At 40.1% G+C, this 21886-nt stretch overlaps 1 protein-coding gene across 2 annotated transcripts in view; it reads right to left on the bottom strand.

The window, feature by feature from the left end:
- Positions 1-1017: 1017 nt before the first annotated feature.
- The window catches only part of lrp2a (low density lipoprotein receptor-related protein 2a), a 393751-nt gene continuing 372882 nt past the window's right edge, over positions 1018-21886 (bottom strand). Inside the window, exons 71-76 of one of the 2 annotated variants that reach the window (XM_059966386.1) lie at positions 20600-20714; positions 20043-20166; positions 19241-19351; positions 17913-18011; positions 11981-12052; positions 1018-3739 (exon numbers count right to left, since the gene is read on the bottom strand). In XM_059966386.1, coding sequence (XP_059822369.1) covers positions 3563-3739; positions 11981-12052; positions 17913-18011; positions 19241-19351; positions 20043-20166; positions 20600-20714 — 698 coding nt within the window. In that variant the 3' untranslated portion in view covers positions 1018-3562. The remainder of the gene's footprint in view (positions 3740-11980; positions 12053-17912; positions 18012-19240; positions 19352-20042; positions 20167-20599; positions 20715-21886) is intronic. The other variant, XM_059966387.1, reaches the window with a different exon arrangement.

Here is a 21886-nt window from a genome sequence, read left to right as displayed (position 1 = left end):
GTAAAGGTATGGAGTGCTATGGTCCGGGTGCAGGTTGGTGGGAGTAGGCAGTTTAAATGGCTCAGCACAGACTAGATAGGCAGAAGGGCCTGTTTTCTGCTGTACTTCTCTATAACTCTATGATCCTATGAAATGCTTGAAGGAATAAACAGCAGAACTGGTGTTCCTGAAGAAGTGATGTACCTGGAAAATTACTGATGTCTGCATCAAACTGTGATTCTAGTCCTCCCAAGATTCAAGATTACTTAATGTCATTTCTAGTCCACAAGTGTAAAGGAGTACAAAATAATTGTTACTCTGGATCTGATGCAGCACAAAAAAATACACTAAGATAAAGAACATGATAGTAAAAAAATCACAATAAATACAAATGCTTAAGATACCTTATACATAGATGGACATGTACATAAAGTGACACGAAGTACAGGAATGTCTGTACATAAGGTGACTGTGACAGGAGATAGGTAGTGCAGTAGTGGGTTTGTGGGAGGAGATGTTGATCAGCCTTACTGCTTGGGGAAAGTAACTGTCTTTGGGTCTTCTGGTGCTGGCATGGATGCTACATTGCCACCACCCTGATGGAAGTGGGAGAAACAGTCTCTGAGCAGAGCTATTCATGATAGAAGTTGGGTAGGGAACTGTGAAAATCAACTTCAAAATGTCCATTATTGGAAAAACCCCTAATATCACAAAGTTGAATTTTCCACTTGGTGTTGCTCAGTTCCCTGTTCAATTCTGCTCACAAAGCTATTTACATTGACACCAGTGTTTTAGCCCCAGCATCTGGTAAAGCAGTCATAACACTCTGATTTGCTATGTAGTTATGCCCACAACTTTTGCACAGTACTGCATTAAGTATCAAAATTCGGGTTGTTGATCCATTGCAAAACATCTGCTTTGCAGTATGAAGTTATTCCAACGCGAAATATCCTTACAAAATAATATAGCTTTTATAATGTTTCAAGAGATTATTTTTCGAGGAACTTTTACTTTCAAGATAACTAAATAGTAACAAAATATGATAAAATAATGCACTTTATTCAATTTATTCTGCAGTAGATTTCAGTGAAATTTTTTCTAATCATCATATAATATAGTTTCCACTCTAGAAATCATCCATTAAAAATTAACATACAAAAGATTCTACAATTTCTTAAAGCATAAAATATATAAAATTATCATCACATCAAGAACAATCAGTGGTGAGTAGACATGCAGGAAATGAACAATAAATTCTGGCAGCTAGTTTTGGCCATTTACAGGAAAATTACATTTGTAAATGTAATTCAGTGAAGTAAGGCAAAATGAGCAGTTGTCTTGATTATTCCTTGAAATCTGTAGGACAGGAAACACATCACTTCTAGAATTGATCATGTGAGGTTTATATTCTCAGTGTAATCCGTATCAGAGTCTCGCCATCTATTGCTATCAATCAGTATAGTTTTTCTGATTTTTAAAAATTGTCTTTAACTTTCTGTGCAATTAAAGGAAAGCCTGATATCTTGGCTATCTTTTCTTCTTTAAAAACCAACAGATATCGGGGCAGAATTAGACTATTTGACCCATCAATTCTGCTCCATAATTTCATCATGGCTGATCTCTCAACCCCAGTCTCCTGCCTTCTCCCCATATCCCTTCATTTTCTAACTAATCAAAAATCTATCAACCTCTGCCTTAAATGTACCCAATGACTTGGCTCCACTGCCACCTGTGGCATTGAATTTGTTACAGGGAACAGATCAATTGGTGATTTTAGGTGCATTTATCCTCAAACTAACGTCTGCTCGCTTTCATGAACAATGCAGGATAATTTGTTCGAAAACTTCAATGTTCTGTGGATCTCTCTCATAGCTGTTCCCCTCACTCCTATTTTGAGTCCCCACAGTAAACACTTTAGTGACAGAATCATACAGGACTCCAGTTATGAAATTCAGAAACAGAATTCAATGTATAACTATTGTTATGATGCACGTAAAAAGGGAAAATTCCGATTCATGCAGTGGGGTAGCGCAGCAGCTTTGTGGATACACAACGCCTTACGGAATTTGGCCCGGGTTCAATTCCTGCCGCTGCCTGTAAGCAGTTTGCACATCCTCCCTCAACGAGACTGCGTGAGTTTCCTTCCACAGTCCAAAGACGCATTGGTTGATAGGTTAATTAGTCATTGTAAGCTGTTCCGTGATTGGGCTAGGATTGAAACAGCGGTTGCTGGGCAGCGCGGCTCAAAGGGCCAGGAGGGCCTCTTGCGCGCTGGATCTCAATAAATAGACAAAAATAACTTTTTGATGTTATTTTCACTGAAAGAGGGCAGGATTCCATTTGAGTCAATGGATATAAATACGCTGTTGCAATATTCACTTTATTGATACCCAGAAGGATGTCATGTTCTTATTAACTAGCAAAGCAGGTAAGAGTGATTGAGTTACATTCTCCTGCTCCTACGACAGATCTTATTTGTGATTTAAAATAACAGATAAAACTTGGAATAGTTTTCTCCAAGAGTATATTTTTAAAGAGTCACACATAAAGTGCTGGAGGAACTCAGCAGACCAGGCAGCATCTCCGGACATGAATAAACAGCTGATGTTTCGGGCCAAAACACTCCTTTGGGACTGGAATGGTGGGGAAAGACACCAGAATAAAAAAGTGGGGCAGGAGAAGGTGAAAGGAAACCAGGTGGGTAGGAACGTTTTCACATCATTTCAATTCAGAAAATTCTATGATGTCTTTGGGCTATGAGATTACTCTTCATTATCTTTGGATTTTTTAGTTTTATCTTATAATACAAAAAAATGTAAACAATTCTGAAGATTAATTTGGAAAAGTAATAGTATAAACCAATATTGCAACAGAAAACATTTATCAATGCTTTATTCCTAATCCCAGAACCTTTTATTTTCAAATAAATGGCTATTTTGATAATGTGAATAGGGTATATCTTGATCACACATTAAGCTTTCTATCATCAGCAGTTGTTATAACTGGTTTTGCAAAAGACTATTTAATATAGGTTTCACTTTTTTAATATTTCAAAAAGAACTCCAGTGTACTCATGTTATTTATTATATGCAATTAGCCACATAGATTTTATCAAATTCCTTCAGGGAACAAGATCAGTAGTTTGCACATTCAGAATTGCCTTTCTAAACTTGAAATCAGTGGCATAAACTCAACCTTCAGATTTCCACAAATTTCAATCTTGACTATAAGTTTACCAGTTGTAAAATTATTGACATAATCTCTTAAAAATTTACAAATATACATGTATTTATAACATTAGATATCTCATACTTATACACATCCAGTGCAAAGAAATACATAAAGAACCTCTGGGTTAAAAAAAAGTCTTCACAGACAAAAAACCAAAATTGATGAAAGTTGGCATATAACATCAGCAAAGGGTAGGGAACAGAGAGTCTACTTCAAACAGCTACTGGCTCACACTAAGTATTTAATGGGTTTTTAGTACTTATATATCTGATGTATCCTAATATTCTGGCTATATATAAAAATATATTGTGTCAGAGGAAAAGCAATCACTGTTCTCCAGTTGCATACTGAATTATGGTTTGGAATCCTTTTGGACGAGAGCGGCTGTATCTTTGTAAGTATTCTCTGTTGGACTGAAGGTTAAAGGCTCATCTTTTTTTGATTGTGACTTGCTTGGAGGTAATTCAAAAGTTTGTGAAGTGGCAGAGGCTCCTGCGACTAGATTACTTGCCTGTTGCTCTTTTTGACTCTAGAAGAAGGACAACATCTGTTAAAATTCCATAAGACTAACTCAGTTAAATCAGGAGGTTATGTTGCAACTTTATAAAACTCTGTGGAAACGTTGACTGTTAGTTTCCACGGATGCTGCCCGACCTGCTGAGTTCCTCCAGCGTGTTGCACGTGTTGCTTTGACCCCAGCATCTGCAGAGCATTTTGTGTTTATAAAGCTCTGGGTAGGTCACATCTGGAGTATTACGTACAGTTCTGGTTGTCCCACTATGGGAAGGATGTTATGGCTTTGAGGAGGCTTACCAGGATGCTGCCTGGTTTAGAGGGCATGTGCTATCACAAGATGCTGGATAAACTTGGGTTGTTTTCTCTGGAATATTGAAGGGTGGGTGGGGGGAGATCTGACAGAGGTTTAAAAGATTATGAGAGACAGAGTGGACAAAGTGTATCTATTTCACAGCATTGAAAAGTCTAATACCAGAAGGCATGCTCTGAAGGTGAGAGGGGGATCTGAGGGGTGACATTGTGGATGCCTGGAATGCACTGTCCGGTATGGTGGCAGAGGCAAATACATTAGAGGCTTTTAAGAGACATTTCAAGGGATTTGGATTTGCACATAAATGTAAGGAAGATAGAGGGATGTAGTAGGGAGGAAGGATTATTGTTTGGGTATTTTGCTTTTCTTTTTATCTGTCTGGCACAACATTGTGGGCAGAATAGCCTGTCCAGTGCTGACCTCTTTTATGTTCTATGTTAAGATGTGCTAAGCACAAGCCTCCTATTAGTGGATTGCTTTCTATATTAACAAACCAGGACAATACTCAGCACTCATTTCTATTACTTGCACTTTGGATCGACTTTGGACGTGGTAAGAGAAGTAAAACATCATCACCTTAAACACGTGAGATTCTGTCGATGCTGGAAACTCAAAGCAACACACACAAGATGTTGGAAAACTCAGCAGGTCAGGCAGTATTCATTGAAATGAATAAACAGTCGATGACCCCTCTACAGGATACTTAACTACATGCATGTATATACCGTGTATTATCATACGTATATAGAAATGAGACAATGTTTCTCTGAACCAGGGTGTAAACATTTAACACACATAACACACAATAACATATGAAGGTAAGGATAAAATCTACAAATGAATCATGCATAATTGACAAACTAAAGTGCATAAATTAAATATCGTGAAATACAGAGCAGATTAATTAGAATCCTTCAAATACGATGTGGCAGTTGAGAAGACCAATGGCCTGAGGGAAGGAACCGTTTCTCATCCTGACCGTTCTTATTTCTATGTACTGGAGTCTCCTGCCTGACGGTACAATGTCAAAGAGGATGCTGGATGGATGGGTGGGATCTCTAGCAATACTAACGGCCCTATGTATGCAGCACTCCTTTTAAATATCCCCAATGGATAGTAGGGGGACCCCAATGATCCTCTTAGGTGCTCCTACAGTCCTTTGTAGGGACTTCTGGTCCGATGTTCAACTGCTCCCGGACCAGATAGAGATGCAACTTGTCAGGACGCTGTCCATGATGCTCCTGTAAAACACAGTTAAAATGGGGTGGGGGGGGGGGTGTGGAAACCTTGGGTTGCCTCAATCTTCTTAGGAAATGGAGGCGCTGCTGTGCCTTCTTGTTCAGGGAGGTGATATTGAGGGTCCAGGTGAGATCATCCGTGATGTGAACTCTCAGGAACTTGGTGCACTTCCCTCTCTCTATGGAGGAAGCACGTATTTTCAGAGGGGCTGGTTCTTCAGCACGTTCCTCAAGTCTACAATGATTTCCTAGGTCTGAAAAATCTTCACCTACTTGATGTAATATTTCTTACACAAACAGTCTGCGATCCAAATCTATTGTCAGGACTACAATGTTGAAGCAGCATTCAGTAAAGTTCTGCAGTAGGTAAGTTATTGGACCAGTACTCAGGGTTCACTTTAGGCCATTTGATTGTAAGACTACATGCATGATACCATTTCACAGAGTAATATCTTGCCATCCATGTGATGCGGTCAGTGGTAATTTCATCCATAACAGGGGCATATTGAGAGCATCCTGACAAGCTGCATCTCTATCAGTATGGGAGAAGCAGGGCATTGGACTGGAAATCCCTACAAAGGTCTGTGAGAGCAGCCGAGAGGATCATAAGAGTCTCCCTACCGTCCATCGGGGACATTTATCAGGAGTGTCAAATACTCAGGGCTCTTAGTATTATTAAGGATCCCAGTCATCCATTCAGTGACCTCTTTGACTTCCCACCATCGACGAATAAAGACAAGAACAGTCAGGATGGGAAACAGTTTCTTCCCTCAGTCCGTGAGGTTTCTGAAAATTGCATTCAAAATGTCACCGGTCAACTTATACTGTACCTACAATATTTACTCTATACACTTCACTTTGTTTATCTAAGCATAATTCATTTTTAGATTTAATTCTTACTTCTTTGAGTGATTGTGTGTTATGAGTACTACTGTGCTTTACACCCAGGGCCAGGGAAACGTTGTCTCGTTTGATGTTGTGCATGTATATAGTTAAATGAGAATAAACTTGACTTGACTTGATATTGGATTTTTGTTTGTAAACATCCTGCATGCCACTGTAGTGGCATGTTTGCAGTTGTATGAATTTGGTAAAGCATAAAGTGAACAAAATATTTCTGGAATCATTTTAAACTATACTATTCTATATTATACTGTGTTAAACTTCTATAGATTTGTAATGCTGAGCATATTGACAAGCTGAACCACAGCCTGGTATGGAAACACCAATGCACTTGAATGGAAAATCTTACAAAAAATAGTGGATGCGGTCCAGCCCGGGGTAAAGTCCTTCCCACCGCTGAGCACATCTACATGAAACGATGTCACCAGGAAACAGCATCCATCATCAGGGACTCCCACCACCCAGGTCATGCTCTCTTCTCACTGCTGCCATCAGGAAGAAGATACACGAGCCTGCTGATTCACACCACCAGGTCCAGGAATAGTTATTACCCCTCAAACATCAGGCACTTGAATCAAAGGGTATAACGTCACTCAAATTCACTTGCCTCATCGCATGTTCTTGATATTTATTGCTTATTTATTTATTAGTATTGTTTCTCCTTTTTTCACTTGCACAGTTTGTTTTCTTCTGCACTCTGGTTGAACACCCAAGTTGGGCGATCTTTCACTGATTCCGTTATGTTATTTATCGATACATATATTGAGTATGCCCGCAAGGAAATGAATCTCAGAGTTGTATATGGTGACAAATGTGCACTTTGAACTAGGATTATTGTGTACAGTTCTGATAATCACATACGAGGAAGAGACTAATCTCAAGAACGTGCAGATAAGATGCACAAAAGGTTTTGCCAGGACTGGAGATTTCGGTTATAATGAGAAAACAGGGGGCTAGGTCTGTTTTCCCTCGAGTGAAGGAGACTCTGGGGTGACTTTATAGAGATCATTAAAATTTAGAGGGGCATAGATAGGGGACACAGGCACAGCCCTTTTCCCATGGTAGGGGAGTCTAGAATCAGAAGCTCAGGAGTAAGGTGAGTGTGAATTGATTTAAGGGAGAACTGAGGGGCCAGAGAGTGGTGATCATATGTACAAGCAGTTAGAGGAGGTGATAGAGGCGAGTCCTATCACAGTGTTTAACATCAGCCTTGGACAGGTACATGGATAGGAAAGATGTGTCTGAATATTGGAGGAGAACTGGATTTGCTTAGGTATTGTGTATGAATTGTGCACTACAGCACAAGCTCATGTTTAAACACACTTGTCTGGGTGTTCAGTTGTAAAACAGTAAAAGATTAGAGTTTATATAGCAGAGAAGCAGGCCCCTCAGTGCAACTTGTCCTGCCCTCCAAAGTGTCTTCCTGAGGTATGGAGGGTTATGGGGTAGTGTGGGTTTAGTACTTTATTTCAAGCATTATATGGGTCGGCACAACATGGAGGGCTGAAGGGCCTGTCCTGTGCTGTAGTGTTCTATGGTTCTATGGTATCCCACTTGCACAGTTTGCTGTCTTCTGCACTCTGGTTAAACGTGATCTTTCACTGATTCTGCTATGGTTATTGTTCTATAATAATTCAATGCTGCAGAGAGTCGAGGACTCAGCCAAATATATCACAGGTACAGCCCTCCCCAGCATCGCTAGTACCTATATGAGGTGCTGCCTGAAGAAAGCAACATCTATTACCAAAGACCTCACCATCCAGGCCATGGCAGCCACCATTGGACAAAAGGTCCAGAAGCTCAAGTTCCGCATCACCCAGTTCAAGAATTACTAACTCTCAGTTCTTGAATCAGCCTTCTCTAACCCCAACCTCTATATCACAATAACATGACCACTTTTCCAAATCAATGGGCTTCATATCTTTGTTCTAATTATGTTATTTATTTTAAATCAGGCATAATTAATGCTTCTCTTTCCTATTCCCCACTCTGACCTGTTAACTCTTCTCACCTGCCTATTACTTCCCCATGTCCCCTCCTTCTTCCCTTTTTCCTATTGTCCACTCTCCCCTCCTATCAGATTCCTTCTTTCCCAGCCCTTACTTTTCCCACCTACCTGTCTTCACCTATCACTTTCCAGCTGTCCTCTTTCCCCTCCCCCACCTTTTTATTGAAGCATCTTCCCCCTTCCTTTCCATCCTCTATATGGTAAAACATGACCGCTAGATCCCCTTTAAATCTTCCCCTCTGAGCCTAAATCTATTCTCTCTAGCTTTAGATTCAAGCATTGAGCACATCAACATGAAACGGTACCGAAGGAAAGCAGCATCCATTCTCAAATATCCTTAGCTCCCAGGCCATGCTCTTTTCTTGTTACTACCTTTAGGTAGAAAGTACAAGAGCCTCAGGACTCGCACCACCAGGTTCAAGCACAGTTACTACCCCTCAAGTATCAGGCTCTTGAACAAAAGGGGATAACTACTCTCAATGAAGGACTCTTATCTTTTTACTTCATTCTCTTTATTTATTGCTATTTACTTATATTTGCATTTGCATAGGTTGTTGTCCATTGATTCTGTTTACAGTTACTGTTCTAAAGATTTGCTACACATGCCTGCAGAAAAAGAATCTCTAGGTTTTATGTGGCGACATGTATGTACTCTGATAACAAACTTTATTTTGAACTTTGAACTTACCAATACTCCGAGGTCCCTGCCTTTACTGTGCAAGTCATGCCTTGGATTAAACTCCTAAGGTACTTTACTCTGCACGTTTCGAAGTTAAATCCTGTCTGCAATTCCTCTTCTCATTTTCCCATATGATCTAGATCAGGAATTCTCAACTTAGGGTCCATGGTATTAATGGTTAATGGTATTGGTCTATGGCATAAAAAAAGTTGGGAACCCCTGATCTAGATCCTGTGGTAATTTTAAGACACGTTTCTTCCTTGTTGGCCACTTCACAAATTTTGGTGTCACCTGCAAACTTATTAGAAACATAGAAAACATACAGCACAATACAGGCCCTTCAGCCCACAAAGCTGTGCCGAACATGTCTTAGAACTACCTAGGCTTTACCCATAACCCTCAATTTTATAAACTCCATGTAGCCATCCAGGAGTCTCTTAAAAGGCCCTATCGTTTCCACCTCCACCACCGCCGCCGGCAGCCCATTCCATACACTCACCACTCTCTGCGTAAAAAAACTTACCCCTGACATCTCTGTACCTACCTCTAAGCACCTTAAAACTGTGTCCTCTTGTGCAGCCATTTCAGCCCTGGGGGAAACGCCTCTGACTATCCACATGATCAATGCCTCTCATGATCTTGTATACCTCTATCAGGTCACCTCTCATCCTCCATCGCTCCAAGGAGAGAAGGCCAAGTTCACTCAACCTGTTCTCATAAGGCATGCTCCCCAATCCAGGCAATATCCTTGTAAATCTCCTCTGCACCCTTTCCATGGTTTCCATGTCCTTCCTGTAGTGAAGTCTGACCAGGGTCCTGCATAGCTGCCACATTACCTCTAGGCTCTTAATTGATGAAGGCCAATGCACTGTATGCCTTCTTAAGCACAGATGCCAACCTGTGTAGCAGCTTTGAGTGTCCTACGGACTCGGACCCCAAGATCCCTCTGATCTTCCACACTGCTAAGAGTCTTACCATTAATACTATATTCTACCATCATATTTGACCTACCAAAATGAACCACCTCACACTTATCTGGGTTGAACTCCATCTGCCACTTCTCAGCCCATCAATGATGAAGGGAGAGAAGGCTCTACCTTCATCAATGTGCTTTGTCACATCCTCAAAAAATTCAGTCAGGCTCTTAAGGCACGACCTGCCTTTGCGAAAGCCATGCTGACTATTCCTAATCATATTATGCCTCTCCAAATGTTCATAAATCCTGCCTCTCAGAATCTTCTCCATCAACTTACCAACCACTGAAGTAAGACCCACTGGCCAATAATTTCTTGGGCTATCCCTACTCCCTTTCTTGAATAAGGAGACCACATCCACAACCCTCTAATCCTCCGGAACCACTCCCGTCCTCACTGCTGATGCAAAGGTCATTGCCAGAGGCTCAGTAATCTCCTCCCTCATTTCCCACAGTAGCCTGGGGTAGATCTCATCCAGTTCCGGTGACTTCGGTGACTTACCCAACTTGATGCTTTCCAAAAGCTCTAGCACATCATCTTTCTTAATCTCTACATTCTGAGGTTTTTCAGCCCACTGTAAGTCATCCCTACAATCACTAAGATCCCTTTCCCTAGTGAATACTGAAGCAAAGTATTCATTAAGTACCTCCGCTATTTCCTCCAGTTCCATACACACTTTTCCACTGTCACACTTGATTGGTCCTATTCTCTCACATCTTATTCTCTTGCTCTTCATATACCTGTAGAATGCCTTGGGATTCTCCTTAATCCTGTCTGCCAAGGCCTTCTCATGGCCCCTTCTGGCTCTCCTAATTTCATTCTTAAGCTCCTTCCTGCTAGCCTTATAATCTTCTAGATTCATATCATTACCTAGTTTTTAGTTCTTCTTTTCTTCTTGACTAGATTTACAACATCCTTTGTGCACCATGGATCTTGTACCCTACCATCTTTTCCCTGTCTCATTGGAATGTACCGACTCAGAACTCCACACAAATATCCCCTGAACATTTGCCACATTTCTTCGGTGCATTTCCCTGAGAACATCTGTTTCCAAGTTATGCTTCCAAGTTCCTGCCTGATAGCCTCATAGTTCCCCTTACTCCAATTAAATATTTCCTTAACTTGTCTGTTCCTATCCCTCTCCAATGCTATGGTAAAGGAGATAGAAATGTGATCATGATCTCCAAAATGCTCTCCCACTGAGAGACCTGACCATGTTAATTTCCCAATACCAGATCAAGTACAGCCTCTCCTCTTGTAGGCTTATCTACATATTGTGTCAAGAAAACTTCCTGAACACACTTAACAAACTCCACCCCATCTAAACCCCTCACATAAGGGAGATGCCAATCAATATTTGGGAAATTAAAATCTCCCACCACAACAACCCTGTTATTATTACTACTTTCCAGAATCTGTCTCCCTATCTACTCCTTCATGTCCCTGTTACTATTGGGTAGTCTATAAGAACACCCGGTAGAGTTATTGACCCTAATTATTAATCATGCTATCAACATTCTTATCAGAATCATTCACATAGAGTACTGTGCAAAAGTCCTGGGCAAACACAGTATATAGCTAGGGTGCTTAAGACTTTTGCACAGTACTAAATTTACACAGGACCGAAGGGTGTTGGGAATGAAGAGGGTGGAGTCCCATGGAGGGGTGTGGGACAGGTGGCAGAGAGGAGTGCCAGGGGCTGAGGGGTTGGTGCAGGTGCAGACATACCTAGCAGTGAGATACCAGTCAAGATTATTAGATTCCAAACAATTGGTTTATTGGTTATTACAGAAGGTCTCTCTGGTGCTTCCTGCTCTATCTGCTCCCCTTACCCCTTTTTCAACCATGATCCCTCCTCTTCCTATCCCTTTCCCACTCTCAGTCCACAATGGAGGTCCACATCAGAATCAGATTTATCATCACTCACACATGTCAAAAAATGTGTTTTTTTTTTAGTGGCAGTAGTACAGTATAATATATAAAATTGCTATATTACTGGCATAAGTCTCAGACACCCTATCTGTATATATATAAATAATGTGCCTAAGACTAGAGTGAAGATCAATACATTGAAATACATTTTTAAATGGGGTAACATAAAAATACAAAATGAACTTATACGAACATGAAGTTAATACCTACCATTGCGTAGAAAGGGTTTTCAAAATTCGAGCTTTGTTTGGGCTTTCTTCCGAAAAAATTCCATATTGATTCCTAAAAAGGACAAAATGACATCAATATAAACAACAGAAGTTGGACCTTAGTGAACCACACTCCAAAAGGATTCTAATTGAAATATATAATGTTCATGGAAGGCAACATCTATAGGGAGGAGCAATGTTGACGTTTCGGGTCCCGATGAAGGGTCTTGGCCCGAAACGTCGATAGTGCTTCTCCCTTTAGATGCTGCCTGGCCTGCTGTGTTCCACCAGCATTTTGTGTGTGTTGCTTGAATTTCCAGCATCTGCAGATTTCCTCGTGTTTGCCTATATAATGTTCATGCTCGTTTCTCGGGTACAACAGATACTTTAGTGTTTGTCATGGGAGACAGGATAGCAATCAAAATGCAGCAGTGAACTGTTGGTGAGAAAGAGGCCCAGCATCTGAAACAAATGATATAGCCCCAACCATCATGGGCAAAGCCCTCCCCACCACTAAGCACATGACAAGACAAGACAAAGGAGCAGAAGTATACCATTTGGTCTATCGAGTCTGCTCTGCCACTCCACCATGAGCAAAACTATTTCCCATCTAGTTCCAATTTCTAGCTTTTTCCCCATGTCCCTTGATACCCTGACTAATTAGATACCTATTAATCTCCTCCTTAAACACCCTCAATGATTGGGCCTCCACAGCTGTATGTGGCAACGAATTCCATAAATCCACAACCCTCTGGCTAAAAAAAATTTCTCCTCAACTCTGTTTTAAATGGGTACCCTCTAATTCTAAGACTATAGCCTCTTGTCCTGGACTCACCCACCAAGGGAAACAGCCTTTCCACATCTACTCTGTCCCACCCTTTCAACATTCAATATGTTTCTCTGAGATCCCCTCATTCTTCTATAATCTAATGAATACAGTCCAAGAGCTGACACACTTTCCTCATATGTTAGCCCCTGCATTCCAGTAATCATCCTCCTAAATCTTTTCTGAACTCTCTCCAACATCAATACATCCCTTCTAAGATAGGGGGCCCAAAACTGCACACAGTATTCCAAATGGGGTCTTACCAGTGCCCCATAAAGCCTCATCAACACCTCCTTACTCTTATACACTATTCCTCTTGAAATGAGTGCCAACATAGCATTCGCTTTCCTTACTGCCAACCCAACCTGGTGGTTAACCTTTAGGGTATCCTGCACGAGAACCCCCAAGGCCCTTTGCACTTCGAATTTTTGAATTTTCTCCCCACCTAAATAATAATCTGCCCAATTATTTCTTCTTCCAAAATGTACAACCGTACATTTCTCAACATTGTATCTCATTTGCCATTTCTTTGCCCACTCTCCTAATCTGACCAAGTCTCTGCAACCTTTCTGTTTCTTCAACACTTCCTGCTCCTCCACTTATCTTGGTGTCACCCGCAAACTTAGCTACATCTACATGAACACTGTTGCAGGAAAGCAGCATCCATCATCAGGGAACCCCACCATCCAGGTCATACTCTCTTCTCACTGCTGTCATCAGAAAGAAGGTACAGGAGCCCCAGGACTCCCACCACCAGGTTCAGGAACATTTATGACCCCTCAGCCACCTGGTTCTTGAATGAGAAGGGATGATTTCACTCAACTCCCCTTGGTCGATCATTGGAATGTTCCCACAGCCTATGGACTCTCTTTTCCAGACTCTTTGTCACGCTCTTGATGCTTATTGCTTGTTTATTTATTGCTATTAACTCTTATCTACTGTATTTACACAGTTTGTTGTCTTTTGTGTACTGGTTGAACATCCTAATTGCTGCAGTCTTTCATTAATTTTGTTACGGTTATTATTCAATTATGGATGGATTTATTGAGTTTGCCTGCAAGAAAATGAATCTCATGGTGATACACACACACACACGCAATATTTATTTTGAACTTTGAAGGTCTGGAAAAAGGAAATGGAATTTGAAAATATACTTTAATGTTGACCTTTCTCATATATTTTCATCATTACAGATGCACATGCAGACACGAATACACTCTGATATATGGAAGTGCTGTTTTCCGAGACAGAGGTCTGAAAGAAGAGGGAACACTCCTAGTATCCTGACATTCAGTATTAGGTCATCTACATCAGTAATCTATATCTACAAACCCCATTTCCAGAAAAGTTCGGATATTTTCCAAAATGCAATAAAAACAAAAATCTGTGATATGTTAATTCACGTGAAACTTTATTTAACTGACAAAAGTACAAAGAAAGGATTTTCAGTAGTTTTACTCACCAACTTAATTGTATTTTGTAAATATACACAAATTTAGAATTTGATGGCTGCAACACACTCAACAAAAGTTGGGTCAGAGTTAAAATAAGATTGAAAAATGATATTCAAGAGAATTTTCACAGAACATTCAAGTAACACCGGTTTGGAAGATTTCACATTAAGCAGGCTAATTAGTAGCAGGTGAGGTATCATGACTGGGTATAAAAGTAGCGTCCATCAATGGCTCAGTCTTTGCAAGCAAGGATGGGTCGAGGCTCACCCCTTTGTGACAAAATTCGTAGAGAATTGTTAGTCAGTTCAAAAGGAACATTTCTCAACGCAAGATTGCAGAGAATTTAGGTCTTTCAACATCTACAGTACATAATATTGTGAAAAGATTCAGAGAATTCAGAGACATCTCAGTGCATAAAGGGCAAGGTTGGAAACCACTGTTGAATGCGCGTGATCTTCGAGCCCTCAGGCAGCACTGCCTAAGAAACCGTCATGCTACTGTGACAATTATAGCCACCTGGGCTCGGGAGTACTTCGGAAAACGATTGTCACCTAACACAGTCCGTCGCTACATCCAGAAATGCAACTTGAAACTGTATTACGCAAGGAGGAAGCCATACATCAACTCTATGCAGAAACGCCGGCGAGTTCTCTGGGCCCGAGCTCATCTCAGATGGACCGAAAGACTGTGGAACCGTGTGCTTTGGTCAGATGAGTCAACATTTCAGCTAGTTTTCGGAAAAAAATGGGCGTCAAGTTCTCCGTGCCAAAGATGAAAACGACCATCCTGATTGTTATCAGCGAAAGGTGCAAAAGCCAGCATCTGTGATGGTATGGGGGTGCATCAATGCCCACGGCATGGGTAAGTTGCATGTATGTGAAGGTACCATTGACTCTGAGGCGTATATTAGGATTTTAGAGAGACATATCTTGCCATCAAGGCGACACCTCTTCCTGGAACGTCCATGCTTATTTCAGCAGGACAACGCCAGACCACATTCTGCACGGGCTACAACAGCATGGCTTTGTAGGCACGGAGTGCATGTGCTTGACTGGCCTGCTGCCAGTCCAGATCTATTTCCTATTGAAAATGTATGGCGCATCACGAAGAGGAGAATCAGACAACGGAGACCACGGACTGTTGAGTAGCTGAGGTCTTATATCAAGCAAGAATGGACAAAATTTCCAATTGCAAATCTACTACAATTAGTATCATCAGTTCCAAAACAATTAAAAAGTGTTATAAACACAATGGTAAACATGCCTCTGTCCCAACTTTTGTTGAGTGTGTTGCAGCCATTAAATTCTAAATTTGTGTATATTTACAAAATACAATTAAGTTGGTTAGTAAAACTACTGAAAATCTTTTCTTTGTACTTTTGTCAGTTAAATAAAGGTTCACGTGAATTAACATATCACAGATTTTTGTTTTTATTGCATTTTGGAAAATATCCCAACTTTTCTGGAAATGGGGTTTATATATGGATGACAGCTTGCTCTCCCTTTCATACATGCCCTGGCTTGTGTATCACGTAGACAGCTGGGATGCAACACCCATGATTAACTCACAGATCCCCAGTATTTTACTGCAACTTTTCTGTTTTAACTATTCCCCTGACTGTTGTATAAATTCAGTAGCTTTCACTAACAAACTAAACCATGTAAATTGTAGTGTGAATTTATGTATACGACAATGGTGAGAAAAGTGGTAAATGAAAATTCCATTCTGAGAAGTGACTGTTAGAGATCATACAGCAATAGAGCATGAATACAGATTTCTCAGCACAATCAATTCATGCCAACCATGGTGTTCGCTCAGTTTGTCCCAATTTCCTGAGTTTGGGCCATTGTTGTCCAAGCCCTGGCCCAGCATAAGCCTATCTAAGTGACTCTTCAATGACACGATTGTACCTGCCTCAATCATTTCCTGTGGCAATTCACTCATTTACTTGCCACACTTCATGTGAAAAGTTGCCCCTTCACTCTAAGTTTATGCTCCCTAGCTTTTGGCTTGCCTATACTGTTACATTTCACCTGTTGTATGGTTCTCATGATTTTAAACTTCTCTATAAGATTGTCCCTCATTCTCCTACATTCTAAGGAATAAAGACCTATGCTGTCCACCCTCTCTCTATAAGCCATATCCTCTAGTCCTGACAACATCCTCATAAACATTCTCTGTATTCTTTCCAGTTTAACCACATCTTTCCTATAACAGGGTGATCAGAACTGTCCACAGCAGTTCAACACCAACAAAATGATGAAGGCCAGAGTGCTAAAAACTGTTTTCACCACCCTGTCTACCTGTGATGCCAGTTTCAATGAATGATGCCCTTGTACTCGTGGGTCTATCTGTTCCATTACACTCCCTGCTGCCCTACCGTTCATTGTATAAGTCCAATAATGGTTTGACTTTCCGAAACGCATCACTTTACACTTGAAATCACTTGCTACTCTTTGGCCCACTTTGTTAACCCCTATTATTTAAAATAACCATCTACATTATCGAGAACACCTCCTAATTTTGTGGCATCCATAAATTTTCCGATGAAGCCTTGCAAATCATTTATATTGAATAACAAAGGTACCAACACTCATCCCTGTGACACACTGCTAGTCACTGGCTTTGTACTGGCTGTATCCAATAAAGAACCTTTGACCACAAGCCAATTTTCAATCCATCTAACTACCTCTCCTGAACTCCATGAGACCTAAATGACCCACCATTCCATACCGGCCTTTTCCAAATAGATAATAGCCACTGTCCTACCCTTATCCATCCTTTAGGTTACCTCTTCCAACTACTCTAAAAGATATGTCAAGCTTTATCCTCCATGCATAAAGCTATGCTAATTCCTCCTAACCATACTGTGTCTTTTCAAATGCTGATAGATCCTCAGAATTTTTTCTAGTAAATTCCCAAGGACTGGCATGACATACCTTCTTTCTTAAACAATGAAACACCATTAGCTACAAGCAATTATAGGGTAATAGAAAAGTACAGCAAAGACACATGCCCTTCAACCCATATAGTCCATGCTGAAACCATTTAAACTGTTTATTCTCATAGCTCTCCTTAACCCTCCCATTCACGTACCTATCCAAACTTCTCTTCAATGTCAAAATCCAGCTTGCATGCACCATTTGCACTGCCAGCTCATTCCACACTCACGACCCTCTGAGTGAAGAAGTTACCCCTCATGTTCCCCTTAAACGTTTCACCTTTCACCCTTAACCAATTACCTCTAGTTGTAGTCCCACCTAAACTTAGTGGAGAATGCCTGCTTGCATTTACCCTATCTATACCCTTCATAATTCTGTATACCCCTATCAAAACTCCCTTCAATCTTCTCCATTCCCAGGAGTAAAGTCCTAACCTATTCAATCTTGTGTTATTACTCAGGTCCTCCAGACCTGGCAACATCCTTGTGAACTTTTTCTGTATTCTTTCAACCTTATTTACACCTTTCCTGCATGTATGTGATTTGCATAATGATATTTTAGAGAATTTTGCCACTGCATATTTTGTGGTTCTGTTCCAAATAAATTATGAGACTGAGAAGTTCAGATTTGTTCAGACAGACCTGGATAGAATTGGGGGCAAAAATTCAGCTGGAAAAGACTTAATGGAAAGAAATGCACTTTTGTTTTTACCTGAGCTGAAACAGGTTTGTCCACAGATGGAGGCAGCGAAGGGTATATAGAATTATTATAGCTGATGTCATTTATTTCACCCCCGACCGCCATTATCACCTGGGCCATTCCAAAACAGCAGGTAAACAAATCAAACATGTTAGAGTCAAACACAAACATACACTGAATCTAATTTCAATATTCACTGGTACAATTTAACTTCAATCATATTGTTATTGATCTTGGATAAAAAGTAATTTTGTACCCAACTGGTTGTAGTTTTTCAACTGATAACCTAAATGTCTCTGCTGTTTGATTCACTAGCCATGTTGAAAAAATAATCTAAGATATATGATGAACACACCCAAAACACAGGAGAAACTCAGCAGATCAGGCAGCATCTATGGAAAAGGATAAACTGTCGACGTTTTCAGAGTGAAAAGGTGGGGAGAGGGGAAAGAGTCGAGCTGGAAGATGATAGGTGAAGGCAGGTGAGTAGGAAAGGTAAAGGGCTGGAATGGAAGGAATCTGATAGGACAGGAGAGTGGACTCTAGGTGAAAGGGAAGGAAGTGGGGACCCAGGGGGAAGTACTAGGCAGCTGAAAAGAATTAAAAGGTTAGAATGGGTTTTAGAGAAAGGGGGTGGGGTGGAATTTGTTTAACAGAAGGAGGAATCGATATTCATGCTATCAAGTTGAAAGCTACCCAGATGGAATATAAGGTGTTGCTCCTCCACCCTGAGGGTGACTTCATTTTGGCACAAAGGAGGCCATGGACTGACATGTCCAAACAGGAATGGGGATCGGAATTAAAATGCTTGGCCACTGGGAAGTTTCTGGAGCAGAGGTTTTTTTGTAAATCTAAGATACTGTTCCAAAATTATTGGTATTAGATTAATTAAACATCTCCAAATGGAATTTTGTTATGTAAACTTTCTGAACAGAAAATAATCAAGGCATGTAATCGAGGTTAATACATGTATCAGCCATGATGTAACTGAATAGTGAAACAGAACTCTCCTTACTCTTAACAAGGCTTTAACCTGACCCTATTCTTTCCTTCTAGGTTTCTAAGATGTATGTACTATAACATTATTTATAGTTTAATTCCACTATAAATAGAGGTCTATAAATTTAACATACATCTTGTGATATATACAGTATATACTTGGACAGTTACAGCCTGACAATTCTGTTTTTGAAACAATATTTACAGTGGTGTCTGATAAATTAATGGTGAACAATCACCATCACCAACCAAATGATTTAATTGAAATAAAAACATTTGTTCTGAAAGCAGTTGGTAATACAATGTTCACTTGGTAATACAATGTTCACTTCTTATTTTACCGCTGATTGTTCAACCGCCCAAGGCTCATTGGAAGGAACTTCCTTTGCTCCAAACACAGGATTTTCGAACCGGGCTGTTTGTTTTCCTTCCTTGATGTTGACATTTTCATACTGTGACAAAAGAGCATTCTTTCAGATTCAATACAGCAACCGAGCCAAATCTCCCTCTAAGCTGTGTGGGTGTGTGGCTGCACAGTACCCAAAGTACTCTCACGCATATAGCCTTTGCTGTCCCGCAGCTGGAACCTTCTTTTATACAATTTTAATATTATTTTGGAGTTATGTTAATATAATTTTGAAATCTCTATTAAGATAATTTGTGAAATACCTTGTAATTAATTACATTAATGAATAAAATCCATACATTTTCTAAATAATAAATATACCACAACCTTACCTTTGAAGTATTTTAAAGCTTCAACGTATTCACATAGTTACAGTTCAAGTTACAACACTGTTACAAATTGTAACAATAAACACAGAATGGAAGTCAGTAGCTAATGAACCATCAGCCTGCTGAATGATGGTGCTGTCTAATCAAAATATTTTACTTTTGCTATTATCAGTTCTTTTGATTGCCTGATATTGTTTACTTGTGTTGTGAGTTGTAGCTTGTGTTTGAGGTACATATTCCAAAAATAAAAGACATTTACAGTGCTGCACAGTTTTCAGGAGCAAATTTCCTGCTCGTAGTTAATAAAAATAAACATTAGAGGGAATGTTCAACTCAGCACAGTGCAAAACAATTAGTAATCCAGAACTAAATGCAAATTGTTTATACAGTACATAATGTTCATCTTACCACAGGCATTCTTCTACCAATAGCGGAATCTATGTTAATGGCAGAAGTATCATTGTACATTCCGTCATCCATTCCAGCTCTAAATGTCACCCCATTTCCATCAGGTTTGGAAGAACTGCTTAAACTTTGTGAAGAAACAAAAATCTGGTCATTTCTAAATAGTGAAAATGAAATTTCCCTATGCAAAGGAAAGTCAGGGTTAGAGGGAGAAACACAACTATTAACAAATCAGATATAACCAATAACTTATTCCTGGATTTTAAAATATTTTTGCTGTGCTTTGTATAAAGTAATGCTGCTATACTTCTTGATTACAGTTATCATTTCCAGATAGGTGAGTTGCCTTGTGTAAAATTTATGAGAACAATTTTTACAAAATAAAGTTACATAAAAGAACATTTACCGATCTGAACAGTTGAAGAGCAAGGGCTAAAAAAACTCAATTCAGTTAGTAAGTTTGTGATCAATAATAATATAACTTTGCTCCTAGTTGATCGCACTGTTATTATATACCTCCTTCACTCAGAAATTCATGCAGAACTGTAAAAATATGTAACCTTGAAAGCTTCGGGAAAGCTGGCAGAATTGAGCCTGTGCGCCTGTAATTCAGGAAGGCTCCTCCAGCAGCTAGTGCTCCCAGCAATAGGATGACAATTAATACGGCCATTGCTGCTATAATGAAAGAAAAATAAAAGCATTTTTATATCACATGAACCATCAAACATGATAAAGAAACCACAACTTAAAGGATCAATCTGTATCATTCTGGAATGCTTTAGGAATGGATATCAGGCACTTGATGTAGATTAAGAATTAAACTTACTGAGTTACTTTTCATGACCTACACCAAACACTTCTACTCATCAAAGTTTAGTTTGAATTGAATACTGAAGTAAGATGGTATGCCGTTGTATAGAACGCTGGCTTGAATACTGCATACAGTATCACTCTCTAAAACTTAAGAAAGTTAATGCTTGGGAAGCAGATCAGTGAAAATTTACTAGGGTAATACCTGGAATGGAATGGGTGGTTTATGGGGAGAAGTTAAGAGTAGGTGGACCCCAGGTTGGGAATCCCTGAGCTAAAGGTTTGATTTGTATCCTATGGAGTTTGAAGAATGACAGGTGACTTGATAGAAGCAGGTTCTGGGAGTTCACAGAGTTGATGTAGAGATGTTTACTCTTGCAGGAGAATCTAGAACTCTGAACTAGTACTGGAAAATAAAGGGTACCCTAATTTAAGATGGAGATAAGGGAAACTTCTACCTTTTAATGGGTCATATGTCCATTGTACTTCCAAGAGGACCACAAGCTTGTCGTAGGGTTTGGAGGCTTGCATGCCTTGATGACCCAGAGAGCTACATTGGCTAGAGTCAGGGCTTTAAGCTTTGGCTCTTAGTAGGGTCACCCATGCCAAACAGGTCACAGGGTAGAGGCCAGATTAAGAGTGCTCTACTGGTCCTCCAGGTTCGGGGCTTCAACTCATGGCAGCAAGTCTGACCAGTCAAAAAATCAATTGTTACAGAAACAGCAATGAAGAATGCTCCTATATCTGTGTGTGATGGTATGGACAGGTGGAGATGGAGGACCTTCATTGCTGCTCTAAATGCCAAAGGCATAATGGGCAGAAAGTAAGTAAATGCCCATTGAAGGGTGCTGGAAGCAGGAGTTTTATAAAATGTTTAAAGCAGAGGTAGATGATTGATAATCATGGGGTTGAAAATAGAAGAATGCAGAGTTACAATTATCCATTATGCTGAGAGGCTGAACGGCCTTCTCCAGCTGTCAATTTGTATGTTCACATATACCCAGGCTGTTGGCGCAATGCTTAAAATATGACAAAAT

This window comes from Hypanus sabinus, chromosome 4 (assembly GCF_030144855.1).
Source record: "Hypanus sabinus isolate sHypSab1 chromosome 4, sHypSab1.hap1, whole genome shotgun sequence".
Classification (NCBI taxonomy): domain Eukaryota; kingdom Metazoa; phylum Chordata; class Chondrichthyes; order Myliobatiformes; family Dasyatidae; genus Hypanus; species Hypanus sabinus.
The sequence above is the reverse complement of the archived record's forward strand: the minus strand, read 5'-3'. Positions and strand labels throughout refer to the sequence as shown.